General features: G+C 46.1%; 1 protein-coding gene across 4 annotated transcripts in view; it reads right to left on the bottom strand.

Annotated features, from left to right (window-relative positions):
* LOC110518351 (voltage-dependent L-type calcium channel subunit alpha-1C) overlaps positions 1-21,867 on the bottom strand; it is a 149,190-nt gene that overhangs the window by 124,036 nt on the left and 3,287 nt on the right. For 3 of the 4 annotated variants that reach the window (XM_036956552.1, XM_036956550.1, XM_036956551.1), the window contains exons 2-4: positions 19,869-20,039; positions 19,063-19,262; positions 4,988-5,091 (exon numbers count right to left, since the gene is read on the bottom strand). In XM_036956552.1, the coding sequence (XP_036812447.1) occupies positions 4,988-5,091; positions 19,063-19,262; positions 19,869-20,004 (440 nt within the window). In that variant the 5' untranslated portion in view covers positions 20,005-20,039. Of the gene's footprint in view, positions 1-4,987; positions 5,168-19,062; positions 19,263-19,868; positions 20,040-21,867 lie in introns of those variants that run through there. The other variant, XM_036956553.1, reaches the window with a different exon arrangement.

The following is a 21,867-nucleotide window of genomic DNA, read 5'->3' as shown; positions in this document are numbered from 1 at the left end:
CTAAACAGAGAACATCCCTGGTCATCCCTACTGCCTCTGATCTGGTGGACTCACTAAACAGAGAACATCCCTGTTCATCCCTACTGCCTCTGATCTGGAGGACTCACTAAACAGAGAACATCCCTGGTTATCTCTACTGCCTCTGATCTGGTGGACTCACTAAACAGAGAACGCTCCTGTTCATCCCTACTGCCTCTGATCTGGAGGACTCACTAAACAGAGAACGCTCCTGGTTATCTCTACTGCCTCTGATATGGCAGATTCCCTAAACAGAAATTATTTGTTGTAAATGATGTCTGAGTGTTGGAGTGTGTCGCTGGCTATCTGTACATTAAAAAACAAGAAGATGGTGCTGTATGGTTTCATTAATATGAGTCGTTTTAAATACTTTAGACTTTTACTTTTGATACTTCAGTATATTTTAGCAATTACACTTGGTTTTGATACTTAAGTATATTTAAAACCAAATACTTTTAGACTTTTTACTCAAGTAGTATTTTACTGGGTAACTTTCACTTTTACTTGAGTCGTTTTCTATTAAGGTATCTTTACTTTTACTCAAGTATGACCATTGCATACTTTTTCCACCACTGGGCTTAAGCTCAGTGGGCTAACACAAAATTATGTTACACAGACGAACCAAGTTAGTCCCCATGTGTTACACCTCACAGACCAGCCCATAATAACCTTAGTTACCGCTTAGTTACCAGGAAGATTCCAATTCCAACGCTCCTCAGATTTAAAAAATGAAACTTGTTCTTTAGCTGTCCCTATACTGTAGGTCAGGAGAACCCTTTTTGGTTCCAGGTAGAACCCTTTTTGGTTCCAGGTAGAACCCTTTTTGGTTCCAGGTAGAACCCTTTTTGGTTCCTGGCAGAACCCTTTTGGGTTCCAGGTAGAACCCTTTTTGGTTCCAGGTAGAACCCTTTTTGTTTCAGTCAGAACCCTTTTGGGTTCCATGTAGAACCCTCGGTAGAAGGGCTCTACATTGAACCCAAAAGTTTTTTTCAAATGGTTCTCCTATAGGGACAGACAAATCACCCTTTTAGGTTTTAGATAGCACCTTTATTTCTAAGAGTGTACCTCTAAATCAACCTCAGTCTAAATAATGTATCACTGCGTTTCTCGGCTGTGTGTGTGTGTGAACGTCTTATACTTGGCAACATGACTCAGCGTTGGGTAAAACCAGAAAACGGGGACCACCTGCAGGAGTGAGTTTTATACTGCAGAAACAAAGCCAGTGGGTTTTAAATGGGAGAGAAAAGGTTTTTAAGTGAGTAGGAGCGCCCCAGGGGGGGATGCCTGGGTTGAACCACACAGAGGAGGAGAGAAAAGGTTTATCTACAGTACTGACTTCTCCCAATGTAGTGATAAATGGAGGAGGAGAGAGAGAAGGAGGAAGGAGAGAGAAGGGAGAGGGCAAAGAGAGAACAGAGAGGAGAGAGAGAGAAGGAGGAGAAAGGAGAGAGAAGGGAGAAGAGATATAGGGAGGGAGAGGGGAAAGAGAGGAAAGAGAGAGAGAGAGAGAGAGAGAGAGAGAGAGAGAGAGAGAGAGAGAGAGAGAGGGAAGAGGAGAGAGAAGGGAGAGGAGATATAGGGAGGGAGAGGGGAAAGAGGACAGAGAGGAGAGAGAGAGAGAGAGAGAGAGAGAGAAAAGACAGCAGAGGATGGAGAGATAATGTCCTGCTCTATCTCTCTCTCTCTCTGTGAACACTGTGCGACTCTCCTGTGGGAACACCAGCATGCGTTGAGAGGTTGTGACATCACGTCACCCCCGGCAACCACTCTGGACATATTACCATAAAGCGGACAGACAGGTGGTTGGGATTACCATACGGCCGGTACGACACACGTCAACGCACACGTCAACCTATCTACACACACACACACACACACACACACACACACACACACACACACACACACACACACACACACACACACACACACACACACACACACTGTTTCTACCTGATACTGGGCATTACATTCCCAGAATACTCCTCTCCTCCTCCTCCTTTCTTCACCTCCTCCTCCTCTCCCTACCCACAATCCCTTGCATTGACCCGCTCCTGAACCTGTCCCTTGAGGCTATATCTATTGGCTTCTCTAAAGATGCATATAAACCTACCTTTCCACTGTGACTAGAGCCTAAAGTAACATGTCAGACCCTCTGTCGACCTGTCACAGGTGATTGAAGCCTTGTGGAGCCTTTCACTGAAATGACTGAAGCCTTGTGGAGACTTTCACTGAAATGATTGAAGCCTTGTGGAGCCTTTCACTGAAATGACTGAAGCCTTGTGGAGACTTTCACTGAAATGACTGAAGCCTTGTGGAGCCTTTCACTGAAATGACTGAAGCCTTGTGGAGACTTTCACTGAAATGACTGAAGCCTTGTGGAGACTTTCACTGAAATGACTGAAGCCTTGTGGAGACTTTCACTGAAATGACTGAAGCCTTGTGGAGACTTTCACTGAAATGACTGAATGGATTTTTGGATGGAGTTTTCGTAGGGTTTGGAACGTCTATATTAATGAAGTAGATGCTGGCTTCGTTTGAACAGCAGATTAGTTTTTCCAGATTTCGGAGCCCCTGTTAGTTAGTGGTCTTTCGGAGCCCCTTCGTTCTGAGTGTCTCCGCCCTCTACCCTCCGTTCTGAGTGTCTCACTCCCCTCCGTTCTGTGTCTCCTCCCTCTCCCCTCCTTTCTGAGTGTCTCACTCCCCTCCGTTCTGAGTGTCTCCTCCCTCTCCCCTCTGTTCTGAGTGTCTCCCTCTCCCCTCCGTTCTGAGTGTCTCCCCCCCCTCCCCTCCGTTCTGAGTGTCTCCCTCTCCCCTCCTTTCTGAGTGTCTCACTCCCCTCCGTTCTGAGTGTCTCCTCCCTCTCCCCTCTGTTCTGAGTGTCTCCTCCCTCTCCCCTCCTTTCTGAGTGTCTCCTCCCTCTCCCCTCCGTTCTGAGTGTCTCTCTCTCCCCTCCTTTCTGAGTGTCTCCTCCCTCTCCCCTCTGTTCTGAGTGTCTCCTCCCTCTCCCCTCTGTTCTGAGTGTCTCCCCCCTCTCCCCTCTGTTCTGAGTGTCTCCTCCCTCTCCCCTCTGTTCTGAGTGTCTCCTCCCTCTCCCCTCTGTTCTGAGTGTCTCCCCCCTCTCCCCTCCCTCTCCCCTCTGTTCTGAGTGTCTCCTCCCTCTCCCCTCTGTTCTGAGTGTCTCCCCCCTCTCCCCTCTGTTCTGAGTGTCTCCCCCCTCTCCCCTACTTTCTGAGTGTCTCCTCCCTCTCCCCTCCTTTCTGAGTGTCTCCTCCCTCTCCCCTCTGTTCTGAGTGTCTCCTCCCTCTCCCCTCCTTTCTGAGTGTCTCCTCCCTCTCCCCTCCTTTCTGAGTGTCTCCTCCCTCTCCCCTCTGTTCTGAGTGTCTCCTCCCTCTCCCCTCTGTTCTGAGTGTCTCCCCCTCTCCCCTCCTTTCTGAGTGTCTCCCCTCTCCCCTCCTTTCTGAGTGTCTCCTCCCTCTCCCCTCCTTTCTGAGTGTCTCCTCCCTCTCCCCTCTGTTCTGAGTGTAACCCCCCTCTCCCCTCCTTTCTGAGTGTCTCCCCCTCTCCCCTCTGTTCTGAGTGTCTCCTCCCTCTCCCCTCCTTTCCGAGTGTCTCCTGCCTCTCCCCTCTGTTCTGAGTGTCTCCTCCCTCTCCCCTCTGTTCTGAGTGTCTCCCCCCTCTCCCCTCTGTTCTGAGTGTCTCCCCCCTCTCCCCTCCTTTCTGAGTGTCTCCTCCCTCTCCCCTCCTTTCTGAGTGTCTCCTCCCTCTCCCCTCTGTTCTGAGTGTCTCCTCCCTCTCCCCTCCTTTCTGAGTGTCTCCTCCCTCTCCCCTCCTTTCTGAGTGTCTCCTCCCTCTCCCCTCTGTTCTGAGTGTCTCCTCCCTCTCCCCTCTGTTCTGAGTGTCTCCCCCTCTCCCCTCCTTTCTGAGTGTCTCCCCTCTCCCCTCCTTTCTGAGTGTCTCCTCCCTCTCCCCTCCTTTCTGAGTGTCTCCTCCCTCTCCCCTCTGTTCTGAGTGTAACCCCCCTCTCCCCTCCTTTCTGAGTGTCTCCCCCTCTCCCCTCTGTTCTGAGTGTCTCCTCCCTCTCCCCTCCTTTCCGAGTGTCTCCTCCCTCTCCCCTCTGTTCTGAGTGTCTCCCCCCTCTCCCCTCTGTTCTGAGTGTCTCCCTCTCCCCTCCTTTCTGAGTGTCTCCTCCCTCTCCCCTCCTTTCTGAGTGTCTCCTCCCTCTCCCCTCTGTTCTGAGTGTCTCCTCCCTCTCCCCTCTGTTCTGAGTGTCTCCCCCTCTCCCCTCCTTTCTGAGTGTCTCCCCTCTCCCCTCCTTTCTGAGTGTCTCCTCCCTCTCCCCTCCTTTCTGAGTGTCTCCTCCCTCTCCCCTCTGTTCTGAGTGTAACCCCCCTCTCCCCTCCTTTCTGAGTGTCTCCCCCTCTCCCCTCTGTTCTGAGTGTCTCCTCCCTCTCCCCTCCTTTCCGAGTGTCTCCTCCCTCTCCCCTCTGTTCTGAGTGTCTCCTCCCTCTCCCCTCCTTTCTGAGTGTCTCCTCCCTTTCCCCTCTGTTCTGAGTGTCTCCTCCCTCTCCCCTCTGTTCTGAGTGTCCCCCCCCTCTCCCCTCTGTTCTGAGTGTCTCCTCCCTCTCCCCTCCTTTCTGAGTGTCTCCTCCCTCTCCCCTCTGTTCTGAGTGTCTCCCCCCTCTCCCCTCCGTTCTGAGTGTCTCCTCCCTCTCCCCTCCTTTCTGAGTGTCTCCTCCCTCTCCCCTATGTTCTGAGTGTCTCCTCCCTCTCCCCTCTATCGTATAGTCTCTTTTCATCCCTTTCTTTCTCTGTCCCAGGAGTCTTGTTGTCTGGTCTGCGGTCACAGGGAGGGCAAACACACACACACACACACACACACACACACACAAACACACACACACACACACACACACAAACACACACACACACACACACACACACACACACACACACACAGCGCTCTTACCCGCTCAACACCCCCAGAACCAGATTTAGAACGAAAAAGGATCCAAAGATGACGAGACTGACAAAATAGGCCCAGGGAAGTTCATAGCCCATAGCATCTTGCATCTAGAGAACAGAGAGAAGGAAGAGGAGGAGGGGTTTAGAGAGAGAGAGGACAGGGATGGGAAGACAAGAAGGAGGAGGAGGGGTTTAGAGAGAGAGGACAGGGATTGGAAGACAAGAAGGAGGAGGAGGGGTTTAGAGAGAGAGGACAGGGATGGGAAGACAAGAAGGAGGAGGAGGGGTTTAGAGAGAGAGGACAGGGATTGGAAGACAAGAAGGAGGAAGAGGGGTTTAGAGAGAGAGGACAGGGGTTGGAAGACAAGAAGGAGGAGGAGGGGTTTAGAGAGAGAGGACAGGGATTGGAAGACAAGAAGGAGGAAGAGGGGTTTAGAGAGAGAGGACAGGGGTTGGAAGACAAGAAGGAGGAGGAGGGGTTTAGAGAGAGAGGAAAGGGATTGGAAGACGAGAAGGAGGAGGAGGAGGAGGGGTTATAGAGAGAGAGGACAGGGATTGGAAGACAAGAAGGAGGAGGAGGAGGGGTTTAGAGAGAGAGGACAGGGATTGGAAGACAAGAAGGAGGAGGAGGGGTTTAGAGAGAGAGGACAGGGATTGGAAGACAAGAAGGAGGAGGAGGGGTTTAGAGAGAGAGGACAGGGATTGGAAGACAAGAAGGAGGAGGAGGGGTTTAGAGAGAGAAGACAGGGATTGGAAGACAAGAATAGGGGGGTTAAAAAAGAATGAAGGAAATAAACAAAGCTAAGAAATTGCACAATTACACAATAGCAGAAAACGACAAGGTTGGAGAAGTGTGTGCATTTGTGTGTGTACGTGCCAGCACTCATATGTGTGTATTTGTACGTGTGAAGGGTAAAGCTACTTCAGATACAAAACCCCAAACAATGGAGCTAATTAATTCATTTACAATGGCAAGCTCCCACTCTAGAATTCCAACAAGGACCCTGTGACAGGAAAGAGAACCAGAACGTTGGAGACAACGAGAGATCATCAGAACTCTAGAATACTACTGAACAATATCTCAGCTGTGAACAAATGCCTCTTGATCACAAACACCCTTGAACAAAGCCCTCTCTGGTCGTTGTAGAGTTAAGTAGTGCAGTGTGTGTGTGTGTGTGTGTGTGTGTGTGTGTGTGTGTGTGTGTGTGTGTGTGTGTGTGTGTGTGTGTGTGTGTGTGTGGATGTGTTTAACTATACTTGTGGGGACCAAATGCTATTTTTAGGGGGTTTAGGGTTAAGGATAGAATCAGATTTAGGGTTAGAATTAGATTTAGGTTTAAGGTTAGGGTTAGGGTCAGGGTCAGGGTTAAGGTTAGGGTTAGGGTCAGGGTCAGGGTTAAGGTTAGGGTTAAGGTTAGAATTAGATTTAGGTTTAAGGTTAGGTTAAGAGTACAGGTCATGGTTAGATTTTTTAGCGTGTGTGTGTGTGTGTGTGTATGTGTATGTGTTTGTGTGCGTGCGCGCGCGCGCGTGTGTGTGTGGCTGCGGCATGGTGGTAGAGACATAATGTGATATGGATGGTAGTAGAGACATAATGTGATATGGATGGTAGTAGAGACATAATGTGATATGGATGGTAGTAGAGACATAATGTGACATGGTGCTAGAGACATAATATGATATGGTGGTAGAGACATAATGTGATATGGTAGTAGAGACATAATGTGATATGGATGGTAGTAGAGACATAATGTGACATGGTGCTAGAGACATAATGTGATATGGTGGTAGAGACATAATGTGATATGGATGGTGGTAGAGACATAATGTGATATGGTGGTAGAGACATAATGTGATGTGGATGGTGGTAGAGACATAATGTGATGTGGATGGTGGTAGAGACATAATGTGATATGGTAGTAGAGACATAATGTGATATGGATGGTAGTAGAGACATAATGTGATATGGTAGTAGAGACATAATGTGATATGGTGGTAGAGACATAATGTGATATGGTGGTAGAGACATAATGTGATATGGTAGTAGAGACATAATGTGATATGGTGGTAGAGACATAATGTGATATGGTGGTAGAGACATAATGTGATATGGTAGTAGAGACATAATGTGATATGGTAGTAGAGACATAATGTGATATGGATGGTGGTAGAGACATAATGTGATATGGTGGTAGAGACATAATGTGATATGGATGGTGGTAGAGACATAATGTGATATGGTAGTAGAGACATAATGTGATATGGTAGTAGAGACATAATGTGATATGGATGGTAGTAGAGACATAATGTGATATGGATGGTGGTAGAGACATAATGTGATATGGTGATAGAGACATAATGTGATATGGTAGTAGAGACATAATGTGATATGGTAGTAGAGACATAATGTGATATGGATGGTGGCAGAGACATAATGTGATATGGATGGTGGCAGAGACATAATGTGATATGGATGGTGGCAGAGACATAATGTGATATGGATGGTGGCAGAGACATAATGTGATATGGATGGTGGCAGAGACATAATGTGATATGATAGTAGAGACATAATGTGATATGGTGATAGAGACATAATGTGATATGGTAGTAGAGACATAATGTGATATGGATGGTGGTAGAGACATAATGTGATATGGTAGTAGAGACATAATGTGATATGGATGGTGGTAGAGACATAATGTGATATGGATGGTAGTAGAGACATAATGTGATATGGTAGTAGAGACATAATGTGATATGGTAGTAGAGACATAATGTGATATGGTAGTAGAGACATAATGTGATATGGTAGTAGAGACATAATGTGATATGGATGGTGGCAGAGACATAATGTGATATGGATGGTGGCAGAGACATAATGTGATATGGTGATAGAGACATAATGTGATATGGTAGTAGAGACATAATGTGATATGGATGGTAGTAGAGACATAATGTGATATGGTAGTAGAGACATAATGTGATATGGATGGTGGTAGAGACATAATGTGATATGGATGGTAGTAGAGACATAATGTGATATGGTAGTAGAGACATAATGTGATATGGTAGTAGAGACATAATGTGATATGGTAGTAGAGACATAATGTGATATGGTAGTAGAGACATAATGTGATGTGGATGGTGGTAGAGACATAATGTGATATGGTAGTAGAGACATAATGTGATATGGATGGTAGTAGAGACATAATGTGATATGGTGGTAGAGACATAATGTGATATGGATGGTACTAGAGACATAATGTGATATGGTGGTAGAGACATAATGTGATATGGATGGTACTAGAGACATAATGTGATATGGTGGTAGAGACATAATGTGATATGGTAGTAGAGACATAATGTGATATGGATGGTGGTAGAGACATAATGTGATATGGTAGTAGAGACATAATGTGATATGGTAGTAGAGACATAATGTGATATGGTAGTAGAGACATAATGTGATATGGATGGTAGTAGAGACATAATGTGATATGGTAGTAGAGACATAATGTGATATGGTAGTAGAGACAGAATGTGATATGGTAGTAGAGACATAATGTGATATGGATGGTGATAGAGACATAATGTGATATGGTGATAGAGACATAATGTGATATGGTAGTAGAGACATAATGTGATATGGTAGTAGAGACATAATGTGATATGGATGGTGGTAGAGACATAATGTGATATGGTAGTAGAGACATAATGTGATATGGATGGTGGTAGAGACATAATGTGATATGGTAGTAGAGACATAATGTGATATGGATGGTGGTAGAGACATAATGTGATATGGTAGTAGAGACATAATGTGATATGGATGGTGGTAGAGACATAATGTGATATGGATGGTGGTAGAGACATAATGTGATATGGTGGTAGAGACATAATGTGATATGGTAGTAGAGACATAATGTGATATGGATGGTAGAGACATAATGTGATATGGTAGTAGAGACATAATGTGATATGGATGGTGGTGGAGACATAATGTGATATGGTAGTAGAGACATAATGTGATATGGATGGTACTAGAGACATAATGTGATATGGTGGTAGAGACATAATGTGATATGGATGGTACTAGAGACATAATGTGATATGGTGGTAGAGACATAATGTGATATGGTAGTAGAGACATAATGTGATATGGTAGTAGAGACATAATGTGATATGGTAGTAGAGACATAATGTGATATGGTGATAGAGACATAATGTGATATGGTAGTAGAGACATAATGTGATATGGATGGTAGTAGAGACATAATGTGATATGGATGGTAGTAGAGACATAATGTGATATGGATGGTAGTAGAGACATAATGTGACATGGTGCTAGAGACATAATATGATATGGTGGTAGAGACATAATGTGATATGGTAGTAGAGACATAATGTGATATGGATGGTAGTAGAGACATAATGTGACATGGTGCTAGAGACATAATGTGATATGGTGGTAGAGACATAATGTGATATGGATGGTGGTAGAGACATAATGTGATATGGTGGTAGAGACATAATGTGATGTGGATGGTGGTAGAGACATAATGTGATGTGGATGGTGGTAGAGACATAATGTGATATGGTAGTAGAGACATAATGTGATATGGATGGTAGTAGAGACATAATGTGATATGGTAGTAGAGACATAATGTGATATGGTGGTAGAGACATAATGTGATATGGTGGTAGAGACATAATGTGATATGGTAGTAGAGACATAATGTGATATGGTGGTAGAGACATAATGTGATATGGTGGTAGAGACATAATGTGATATGGTAGTAGAGACATAATGTGATATGGTAGTAGAGACATAATGTGATATGGATGGTGGTAGAGACATAATGTGATATGGTGGTAGAGACATAATGTGATATGGATGGTGGTAGAGACATAATGTGATATGGTAGTAGAGACATAATGTGATATGGTAGTAGAGACATAATGTGATATGGATGGTAGTAGAGACATAATGTGATATGGATGGTGGTAGAGACATAATGTGATATGGTGATAGAGACATAATGTGATATGGTAGTAGAGACATAATGTGATATGGTAGTAGAGACATAATGTGATATGGATGGTGGCAGAGACATAATGTGATATGGATGGTGGCAGAGACATAATGTGATATGGATGGTGGCAGAGACATAATGTGATATGGATGGTGGCAGAGACATAATGTGATATGGATGGTGGCAGAGACATAATGTGATATGGTAGTAGAGACATAATGTGATATGGTGATAGAGACATAATGTGATATGGTAGTAGAGACATAATGTGATATGGATGGTGGTAGAGACATAATGTGATATGGTAGTAGAGACATAATGTGATATGGATGGTGGTAGAGACATAATGTGATATGGATGGTAGTAGAGACATAATGTGATATGGTAGTAGAGACATAATGTGATATGGTAGTAGAGACATAATGTGATATGGTAGTAGAGACATAATGTGATATGGTAGTAGAGACATAATGTGATATGGATGGTGGCAGAGACATAATGTGATATGGATGGTGGCAGAGACATAATGTGATATGGTGATAGAGACATAATGTGATATGGTAGTAGAGACATAATGTGATATGGATGGTAGTAGAGACATAATGTGATATGGTAGTAGAGACATAATGTGATATGGATGGTGGTAGAGACATAATGTGATATGGATGGTAGTAGAGACATAATGTGATATGGTAGTAGAGACATAATGTGATATGGTAGTAGAGACATAATGTGATATGGTAGTAGAGACATAATGTGATATGGTAGTAGAGACATAATGTGATGTGGATGGTGGTAGAGACATAATGTGATATGGTAGTAGAGACATAATGTGATATGGATGGTAGTAGAGACATAATGTGATATGGTGGTAGAGACATAATGTGATATGGATGGTACTAGAGACATAATGTGATATGGTGGTAGAGACATAATGTGATATGGATGGTACTAGAGACATAATGTGATATGGTGGTAGAGACATAATGTGATATGGTAGTAGAGACATAATGTGATATGGATGGTGGTAGAGACATAATGTGATATGGTAGTAGAGACATAATGTGATATGGTAGTAGAGACATAATGTGATATGGTAGTAGAGACATAATGTGATATGGATGGTAGTAGAGACATAATGTGATATGGTAGTAGAGACATAATGTGATATGGTAGTAGAGACAGAATGTGATATGGTAGTAGAGACATAATGTGATATGGATGGTGATAGAGACATAATGTGATATGGTGATAGAGACATAATGTGATATGGTAGTAGAGACATAATGTGATATGGTAGTAGAGACATAATGTGATATGGATGGTGGTAGAGACATAATGTGATATGGTAGTAGAGACATAATGTGATATGGATGGTGGTAGAGACATAATGTGATATGGTAGTAGAGACATAATGTGATATGGATGGTGGTAGAGACATAATGTGATATGGTAGTAGAGACATAATGTGATATGGATGGTGGTAGAGACATAATGTGATATGGATGGTGGTAGAGACATAATGTGATATGGTGGTAGAGACATAATGTGATATGGTAGTAGAGACATAATGTGATATGGATGGTAGAGACATAATGTGATATGGTAGTAGAGACATAATGTGATATGGATGGTGGTGGAGACATAATGTGATATGGTAGTAGAGACATAATGTGATATGGATGGTACTAGAGACATAATGTGATATGGTGGTAGAGACATAATGTGATATGGATGGTACTAGAGACATAATGTGATATGGTGGTAGAGACATAATGTGATATGGTAGTAGAGACATAATGTGATATGGTAGTAGAGACATAATGTGATATGGTAGTAGAGACATAATGTGATATGGTAGTAGAGACATAATGTGATATGGTAGTAGAGACATAATGTGATATGGATGGTGGTAGAGACATAATGTGATATGGATGGTGGTAGAGACATAATGTGATATGGTGGTAGAGACAGAATGTGATATGGTAGTAGAGACATAATGTGATATGGATGGTAGTAGAGACATAATGTGATATGGATGGTAGTAGAGACATAATGTGATATGGTAGTAGAGACATAATGTGATATGGTAGTAGAGACATAATGTGATATGGTAGTAGAGACATAATGTGATATGGATGGTAGTAGAGACATAATGTGATATGGATGGTACTAGAGACATAATGTGATATGGTGGTAGAGACATAATGTGATATGGTAGTAGAGACATAATGTGATATGGATGGTGGTAGAGACATAATGTGATATGGTAGTAGAGACATAATGTGATATGGTGGTAGAGACATAATGTGATATGGTAGTAGAGACATAATGTGATATGGATGGTGGTGGAGACATAATGTGATATGGATGGTAGATGAGACATAATGTGATATGGTAGTAGAGACATAATGTGATATGGTGGCAGAGACATAATGTGATATGGTGGTAGAGACGTAATGTGATATGGAGGTAGAGACATAATGTAGTATATTGCCTGGTTGAGAAGACATAATGTAGTATATTTTCTGGTTGAGAAGACACTCCTGGTTGAGAAGACATAATGTAGTATATTGCCTGTTGAGAAGACACTCCTGGTTGAGAAGACATAATGTAGTATATTGCCTGGTTGAGAAGACACTCCTGGTTGAGAAGACATTCCTTTCATTGTTCTTTCAGACCTTCAGTTACAATGCTACTGTAACAGAACTCAGTCAGTCAATGCTACTGTAACAGAACTCAGTCAGTCAATGCTACTGTAACAGAACTCAGTCAGTCAATGCTACTGTAACAGAACTCAGTCAGTCAATGCTACTGTAACAGAACTCAGTCAGTCAATGCTACTGTAACAAAACTCAGCCAGTCAATGCTACTGTAACAGAACTCAGTCAGTCAATGCTACTGTAACAGAACTCAGTCAGTCAATGCTACTGTAACAGAACTCAGCCAGTCAATGCTACTGTAACAGAACTCAGTCAGTCAATGCTACTGTAACAGAACTCAGTCAGTCAATGCTACTGTAACAGAACTCAGTCAGTCAATGCTACTGTAACAGAACTCAGCCAGTCAATGCTACTGTAACATAACTCAGTCAGTCAATGCTACTGTAACAGAACTCAGTCAGTCAATGCTACTGTAACAGAACTCAGTCAGTCAATGCTACTGCAACAGAACTCAGTCAGTCAATGCTACTGTAACAGAACTCAGTCAGTCAATGCTACTGTAACAGAACTCAGTCAGTCAATGCTACTGCAACAGAACTCAGTCAGTCAATGCTACTGCAACAGAACTCAGTCAGTCAATGCCTGTGAGTTGAACTGAGCACACATGGCTTGTGTCCCAAACGGCACCTATGTGACATTTGGTACACACTTATACAGTAGTCAGAATAGCAGACAGACAGGCAGGCAGAGAGACAGTACAGAGAGGGGGTGTAGAGCCAGGCCCATTTCATCCATCATGGTCTTAATTAATAACATGTCCCCACATTTGCAGGGTAAAAAACAGTCAAGGTCACTGAAACACACATTTTGTGATGGTTGACAGCTAAAACCTGCCAGAGGATATTAGACATTGTGTGTGTTTGTTTGTGTACGCTTGTTTGTGTGTGTGTGTGTGTCTGTGTGTCTGTGTGTGTGTGTGTGACAAAGCTAAATAGTATTTGTGTAGTGTGAGGTAGATCCTCGTACAGTGAGAACAGGGAACAGTTTCCTCTGGGTTTCTCATTTAACCCTGACCAGACCAGACTGTTCTCTCTCTCTCTCATTTTCAGTCTCTCTCTCTCTCTCTCGCTCTCTCTCTCATTTTCAGTCCCTCTATCTCCCTCTCTTTCATTTTCCCTCCCTCTATCTCCCTCTCTTTCATTTTCCCTCCCTCCTCTCTTCACACACTCACTCACCCCTAATATTGCCTAGGTGTTAATAACGGGGGACTATTTATTGTTGTTATTAATATTATTTTTAATGTTAACCTTTATTTAACTAGGCAAGTCAGTTATGAACAAATTCTTATTTTACAATGACGGCCTACCCCGGCCAAACCCTAACCAGGACGACGCTGTGCTCCACCCTATGAGACTCCCGATCACGACCTGTTGTGATACAGTGCCCCGGCCAAACCCTAACCAGGACGACGCTGTGCTCCACCCTATGAGACTCCCGATCACGGCCAGTTGTGATACAGTGCCCCGGCCAAACCCTAACCAGGACGACGCTGTGCTCCACCCTATGAGACTCCCGATCACGACCTGTTGTGATACAGTGCCCCGGCCAAACCCTAACCAGGACGACGCTGTGCTCCACCCTATGAGACTCCCGATCACGACCTGTTGTGATACAGTGCCCCGGCCAAACCCTAACCAGGACGACGCTGTGCTCCACCCTATGAGACTCCCGATCACGGCCGGCTGTGATACAGTGCCCCGGCCAAACCCTAACCAGGACGACGCTGTGCTCAACCCTATGAGACTCCCGATCACGACCTGTTGTGATACAGTGCCCCGGCCAAACCCTAACCAGGACGACGCTGTGCTCCACCCTATGAGACTCCCGATCACGGCCGGCTGTGATACAGTGCCCCGGCCAAACCCTAACCAGGACGACGCTGTGCCCCACCCTATGAGACTCCCGATCACGGCCGGTTGTGATACAGTGCCCCGGCCAAACCCTAACCAGGACGACGCTGTGCTCCACCCTATGAGACTCCCGATCACGGCCGGCTGTGATACAGTGCCCCGGCCAAACCCTAACCAGGACGACGCTGTGCTCCACCCTATGAGACTCCCGATCACGGCCGGCTGTGATACAGTGCCCCGGCCAAACCCTAACCAGGACGACGCTGTGCTCAACCCTATGAGACTCCCGATCACGACCTGTTGTGATACAGTGCCCCGGCCAAACCCTAACCAGGACGATGCTGTGCTCCACCCTATGAGACTCCCGATCACGGCCGGTTGTGATACAGTGCCCCGGCCAAACCCTAACCAGGACGACGCTGTGCTCCACCCTATGAGACTCCCGATCACGGCCAGTTGTGATACAGTGCCCTATACTGGGGAATAGGGTACCTATTGGAACACGACCCAAATACAAGTCACCAGCATCACAATCCAATGAAGAATCGTAGGGAATGTGCAGTGTGTGTGTGAGGTGCGCTGAACTGTCATGGACTAGAAACGCACACACTGTCTCATCACTCATCTGTTATCAGCTGGGGATCTGATTGGCTATCGTTTCCCGAGGCAGGAAATTAGCACTTAACAGTCAGTGGCTATGACGCGCTGGGATAACAGGTGTGTGTGTGCATGTGTGTGTGTATGCATGTGTGTGTGTGCATGTGTGTGTGTGTGTGTGTGTGTGTTCATGTGTTTTTGTGTGTCTGAAAATACCATCTCTCTTTGCGTTTCATCAGTGTTATTTTCATTCTGTTGATATCTCTCATGGTCCGTTCAGTGTTTCTCAAAGGATGAGGCCCAACAACCTTCTTCCAAACTATGATATGTACCGAGCCTTCAGAAAGTATTCAGACCCCTTGACTTTTGGATTAAATCGGTTTTTCCCCTGTCATCAATCTACACACAATACCCCATAATGACATCACAATACCCCATAATGACATCACAATACCCCATAATGACATCACAATACCCCATAATGACATCACAATACCCCATAATGACATCACAATACCCCGTAATGACATCACAATACCCCATAATGACATCACAATACCCCATAATGACAAAGCAAAAACATATATATTTCTATTTTTACTTTGCTCCGTTCATCTTTGCCTTCATCCAGACTAGTCTCCCAGTCCCTGCCACTGAAAAACATCCCCACAGCATGATGCTACCACCACCATGCTTCACCGTAGGGAGGGTGCCAGGTTTCCTCCAGACATGATGCTTGGCATTCAGGCCAAAGTGGTCAATCTTGGTTTCATCAGAGCAAAGCATCTTGTTTCTCATGGTCTGAGTCCTTTAGGTGCCTTTTGGCAAACTTCAAGCGGGCTGTCATGTGCTTTTTACTGAGGAGTGGCTTCCGTCTGGCCACTCTACCATAAAGGCCTGATTGGTGGAGTGGTTGTCCGTCTGGATGGTTCTCCCATCTCCACAGAGGAACTCTGGAGCTCTGTCAGAGTGACCATCGGGTTTTTGGTCACCTCCATGACCAATGCCCTTCTCCCCCGATCGCTCAGTTTGGCCAGATGGCCAGCTCTAGGAAGAGTCTTGGTGGTTCTAAACTTCTTCCATTAAAGAATGATAGAAACTACTGTGATCTTGGGGACCTTCAATCCTGCAGAAATGTTTTGGTACCCTTCCCCAGATCTGTGCCTCGACACAATCATGTCTCAGAACTCTACGGACACTTCCTTTGACCTCATGGCTTGGTTTTTGCTCTGACATGCACTGACAACTGTGGGACCTTATATAGACAGGTGTGTACCTTTCCAAATCATGTCCAATCAATTCAATTTACCACAGGTGGACTCCAATCAAGTTGTAGAAACATCTCAAGGATGATCAATGGAAACAGGATGCACCTGAGCTCAATTTTGAGTCTCATAGCAAAGAGTCTGAATACTTATGTAAACATGGTATTTCTGTTTTAAATATTTTATAAATGTGCAAAGATTTAGACAAATCTGTTTTCGCTTTGTCATTAAGGAGTATTGTGTGTAGATTTCTGAGGATATTTTTATTTATTTAATCCATCTCAGAATAACGCTGTAACGTAACAAAATGTGGAAAAAGTCAAGAGGTCTACTAAAGGCTGTACCAACTGTAGAAGACGAGATTGAACTAATCTAGGGCTTTATGATGAGTTGAATCAGATGTTCTGGTGTTGGACCAGAACTCATCTAGGGCTTTATGATGAGTTGAATCAGATGTTCTGGTGTTGGACCAGAACTAATCTAGGGCTTTATGATGAGTTGAATCAGATGTTCTGGTGTTGGACCAGAACTCATCTAGGGCTTTATGATGAGTTGAATCACATGTTCTGGTATTGGACCAGAACTCATCTAGGGCTTCATGATGAGTTTAATCACACGTTCTGGTATTGGACCAGAACTCATCTAGGGCTTCATGATGAGTTTAATCACACGTTCTGGTATTGGACCATAACTCATCTAGGGCTTTATGATGAGTTGAATCAGATGTTCTGGTGTTGGACCAGAACTAATTCATAGGCTGCATGTTTGGTCACAATACTGGTTCCGAACTTTTGTTTTGGACTGATGCTCGTTTTGGACTGATGCTCGTTTTGGACTGACGCTCGTTTTGGACTGATGCTCGTTTTGGACTGATGCTCGTTTTGGACTGACGCGTCGTCAATGAGAGCTGATGAAGATTTGAATGATGACATTAAAAAGGAGGAATATAATTAGTAGGAAACTCTTTGGTCGTCATTTTGATGTCGCCAGATTGACTTTAGATGCAGTATAACGTTAGCTAGTTAGCTAAGGTTGAGACGAGGACACCGGATTTCAGCTAGCTACCTAGCGTTAGCATTGCTAGCTATTTTCGACCAACTTTACAAGCTAATGGCAACATTGCCATGTCTAAAGTAAATTTGAAGACATGACAATGCCGGCAAAGTTGTTCCCTACTAAATATTTGGCTACTTTGGCATTGTCATCGTATTTCCAGGCACGATAGTGTAATTTAGACTAAACAGTAGTTAGCCTCCGTCCAGAATGACGTTGCTTATCACCACCTAAGGGCTCCACTACGGCGTCACAGGTAGAGAACGTTCATAACGATGGCATGAGGTGACCTCGTGATGGGGAGGTGCAGCCCATGATGTGACCTCATGACGGGGAGGTGCAGCCCATGAGGTGACCTCGTGACAGGGAGGTGCAGCCCATGAGGTGACCTCGTGACGGGGCGGTGCAGCCCATGAGGTGACCTCGTGACGGGGAGGTGCAGCCCATGAGTTGACCTCGTGATGGGGAGGTGCAGCCCATGAGTTGACCTCGTGATGGGGAAGTGAAGCCCATGAGTTGACCTCGTGATGGGGAGGTGCAGCCCATGAGTTGACCTCGTGATGGGGAGGTGCAGCCCATGAGTTGACCTCGTGATGGGGAGGTGCAGCCCATGAGGTGACCTCGTGACGGGGAGGTGCAGCCCATGAGTTGACCTCGTGATGGGGAGGTGCAGCCCATGAGTTGACCTCGTGATGGGGAAGTGAAGCCCATGAGTTGACCTCGTGATGGGGAGGTGCAGCCCATGAGTTGACCTCGTGATGGGGAAGTGAAGCCCATGAGTTGACCTCGTGATGGGGAGGTGCAGCCCATGAGGTGACCTCGTGACGGGGAGGTGCAGCCCGTGAGGTGACCTCGTGATGGGGAGGTGCAGCCCATGAGGTGGGGAGGTGCAGCCCATGAGGTGGGGAGGTGCAGCCCATGACGTGGGGAGGTGCAGCCCATGACGCGACCTTGTGACGGGGAGGTGCAGCCCATGAGTTGACCTCGTGATGGGGAGGTGCAGCCCATGAGTTGACCTCGTGATGGGGAAGTGAAGCCCATGAGTTGACCTCGTGATGGGGAGGTGCAGCCCATGAGTTGACCTCGTGATGGGGAAGTGAAGCCCATGAGTTGACCTCGTGATGGGGAGGTGCAGCCCATGAGGTGACCTCGTGACGGGGAGGTGCAGCCCGTGAGGTGACCTCGTGATGGGGAGGTGCAGCCCATGAGGTGGGGAGGTGCAGCCCATGAGGTGGGGAGGTGCAGCCCATGACGTGGGGAGGTGCAGCCCATGACGCGACCTTGTGACGGGGAGGTGCAGCCCATGACGTGGGGAGGTGCAGCCCATGACGCGACCTTGTGACGGGGAGGTGCAGCCCATGACGTGGGGAGGTGCAGCCCATGAGGTGACCTCGTGATGGGGAGGTGCAGCCCATGACGCGACCTTGTGACGGGGGGAGGTGCAGCCCATGACGCGACCTCGTGACGGGGAGGTGCAGCCCATGAATGTGTGGAATGGACCGGGGTCACCAGAAACTGATCCGTGAAGCCCTGATCTCCATCCTTGGTGTAGACTCACCCAGTAGAGGACGTCTGTCCAGCCCTCCATGGTGATACACTGGAACACCGTCAACATGGCAAACGCAAAGTTGTCGAAGTTAGTGATGCCATCGTTAGGCCCCTCCCAGCCCATCATGCATTGCGTGGCGTTCTGGGAGCAGTGGCGGCCGTGAGCCCCGTTAGGAGCGCAGGGGGCCGGCTTCTCCTCCACTATGGGACCTGTAGGGAGGACACACAGATTTAACCACATGTATACACGTGTGTGTGTGTGTGTTCCTACCTCTGTAGAAGGGATGTCCCTCTCTGTTATAGAAGCAGGTGTGTGTGTGTGTGTGTGTGTGTGTGTGTGTTCCTACTTCTGTAGAAGGGATTTCCCTCCCTGTTATAGAAGCAGGTGTGTGTGTGTGTGTGTGTGTGTTCCTACCTCTGTAGAAGGGATTTCCCTCTCTGTTATAGAAGCAGGTGTGTGTGTGTGTGTGTGTGTGTGTTCCTATCTCTGTAGAAGGGATGTCCCTCTCTGTTATAGAAGCAGGTGTGTGTGTGTGTGTGTGTTTCTACCTCTGTAGAAGGGATGTCCCTCTCTGTTGTAGAAGCAGGTGTGTGTGTGTGTGTGTGTGTGTGTGTTCCTACCTCTGTAGAAGGGATGTCCATCTCTGTTATAGAAGCAGGTGTGTGTGTGGTGTGTCTGTGTGTGTGTGTGTATGTGTGTGTGTGTGTGTGTGTGTGTGTGTGTGTGTGTTCCTACCTCTGTAGAAGGGATGTCCCTCTCTGTTATAGAAGCAGGTGTGTGTGTTTGTGTGTGTGTGTGTGTGTGTGTGTTCCTACCTCTGTAGAAGGGATGTCCCTCTCTGTTATAGAAACAGGTGCGGTGCATCTTGCCCATGAACAGCTCCAGGCCGATGATGGCGTAGATGATGATGACGAACAGGACCAGCAGGGCGATGTGGAGGAGAGGAACCATGGCCTTGATGATGGAGTTCAGCACAACCTGAAGGCCTGGAGAGGGAGAGGAGACAGTGTTTCACATCGAGACTCCACAACAACCACACGTTAACACACACACACACACACACACACCTTATATGTGCAGACAGGTAGGTAAGCACGGGTCTCGTCACTAGCAGGCTGATTAGCTCTGCAGCATCAGTCTGGAGGTGATCCCATCGAAGCAGTTTTGGCCGAGGGGCGTTGCACAAAACACATGAGAAAGCGATTGGACCACCTTCGACCAATCGAAAAAACAGAAACCACAGCGCTGCATTTTCTAGGTTAAAAACAAGATGTTATCTTCATCCTAGATGTATACACGTCCACGTGAGACTAACAGACATAAAGTAACCTACTGAGATTTTGTTTGTTTGTTGCCAAACCGTAGAGATCAGGCTACTGCATCAGATTCAATACAGAGACCGTCTCGATACACTAAACCTCCGACAGCCTGCAGTTCATCCAACCTTCTGGTCATTTTCCATGATTTGCTTTGTGAAAGAGTGGAGCAGGTCTGACGGCCAGCAGAGTTCATTCAGCAGAGTTCATCTGTACGACCAGCAGAGTTCATCTGTACGGACAGCAGAGTTCATTCAGTAGAGTTCATCTGTACGGACAGCAGAGTTCATCTGTACGACCAGCAGAGTTCATCTGTACGGACAGCAGAGTTCATCTGTATGGCCAGCAGAGTTCATCTGTACGGACAGCAGAGTTCATCTGTACGACCAGCAGAGTTCATCTGTACGGACAGCAGAGTTCATCTGTACGACCAGCAGAGTTCATCTGTACGGACAGCAGAGTTCATCTGTACGACCAGCAGAGTTCATCTGTACGGACAGCAGAGTTCATCTGTACGGACAGCAGAGTTCATCTGTACGGCCAGCAGAGTTCATCTGTACGACCAGCAGAGTTCATCTGTACGGACAGCAGAGTTCATCTGTACGGCCAGCAGAGTTCATCTGTACGGACAGCAGAGTTCATCTGTACGGACAGCAGAGTTCATCTGTACGACCAGCAGAGTTCATCTGTACGGACAGCAGAGTTCATCTGTACGACCAGCAGAGTTTATCTGTACGGCCAGCAGAGTTCATCTGTACGGCCAGCAGAGTTCATCTGTACGGCCAGCAGAGTTCATTCAGTAGAGTTCATCTGTACGGACAGCAGAGTTCATCTGTACGGCCAGCAGAGTTTATCTGTACGACCAGCAGAGTTCATCTGTACGGCCAGCAGAGTTTATCTGTACGACCAGCAGAGTTCATCTGTACGGCCAGCAGAGTTCATCTGTATGACCAGCAGAGTTCATCTGTACGGACAGCAGAGTTCATCTGTACGGCCAGCAGAGTTCATCTGTACGGCCAGCAGAGTTCATCTGTACGGACAGCAGAGTTCATCTGTACGACCAGCAGAGTTCATCTGTACGGACAGCAGAGTTCATCTGTACGACCAGCAGAGTTTATCTGTACGACCAGCAGAGTTCATCTGTACGGCCAGCAGAGTTCATCTGTATGACCAGCAGAGTTCATCTGTACGGACAGCAGAGTTCATCTGTACGGCCAGCAGAGTTCATCTGTACGGACAGCAGAGTTCATCTGTACGGACAGCAGAGTTCATCTGTACGACCAGCAGAGTTCATCTGTACGGACAGCAGAGTTCATCTGTACGGCCAGCAGAGTTCATCTGTACGGACAGCAGAGTTCATCTGTACGACCAGCAGAGTTCATCTGTACGGACAGCAGAGTTCATCAGTACGGCCAGCAGAGTTCATCTGTACAGACAGCAGAGTTCATCTGTACGACCAGCAGAGTTCATCTGTACGGACAGCAGAGTTCATCTGTAC

The sequence above is a fragment of the Oncorhynchus mykiss genome, chromosome 21, assembly GCF_013265735.2.
Source record: "Oncorhynchus mykiss isolate Arlee chromosome 21, USDA_OmykA_1.1, whole genome shotgun sequence".
Lineage (NCBI taxonomy): Eukaryota > Metazoa > Chordata > Actinopteri > Salmoniformes > Salmonidae > Oncorhynchus > Oncorhynchus mykiss.
This window is presented reverse-complemented; position numbering and strand designations above follow the sequence as displayed.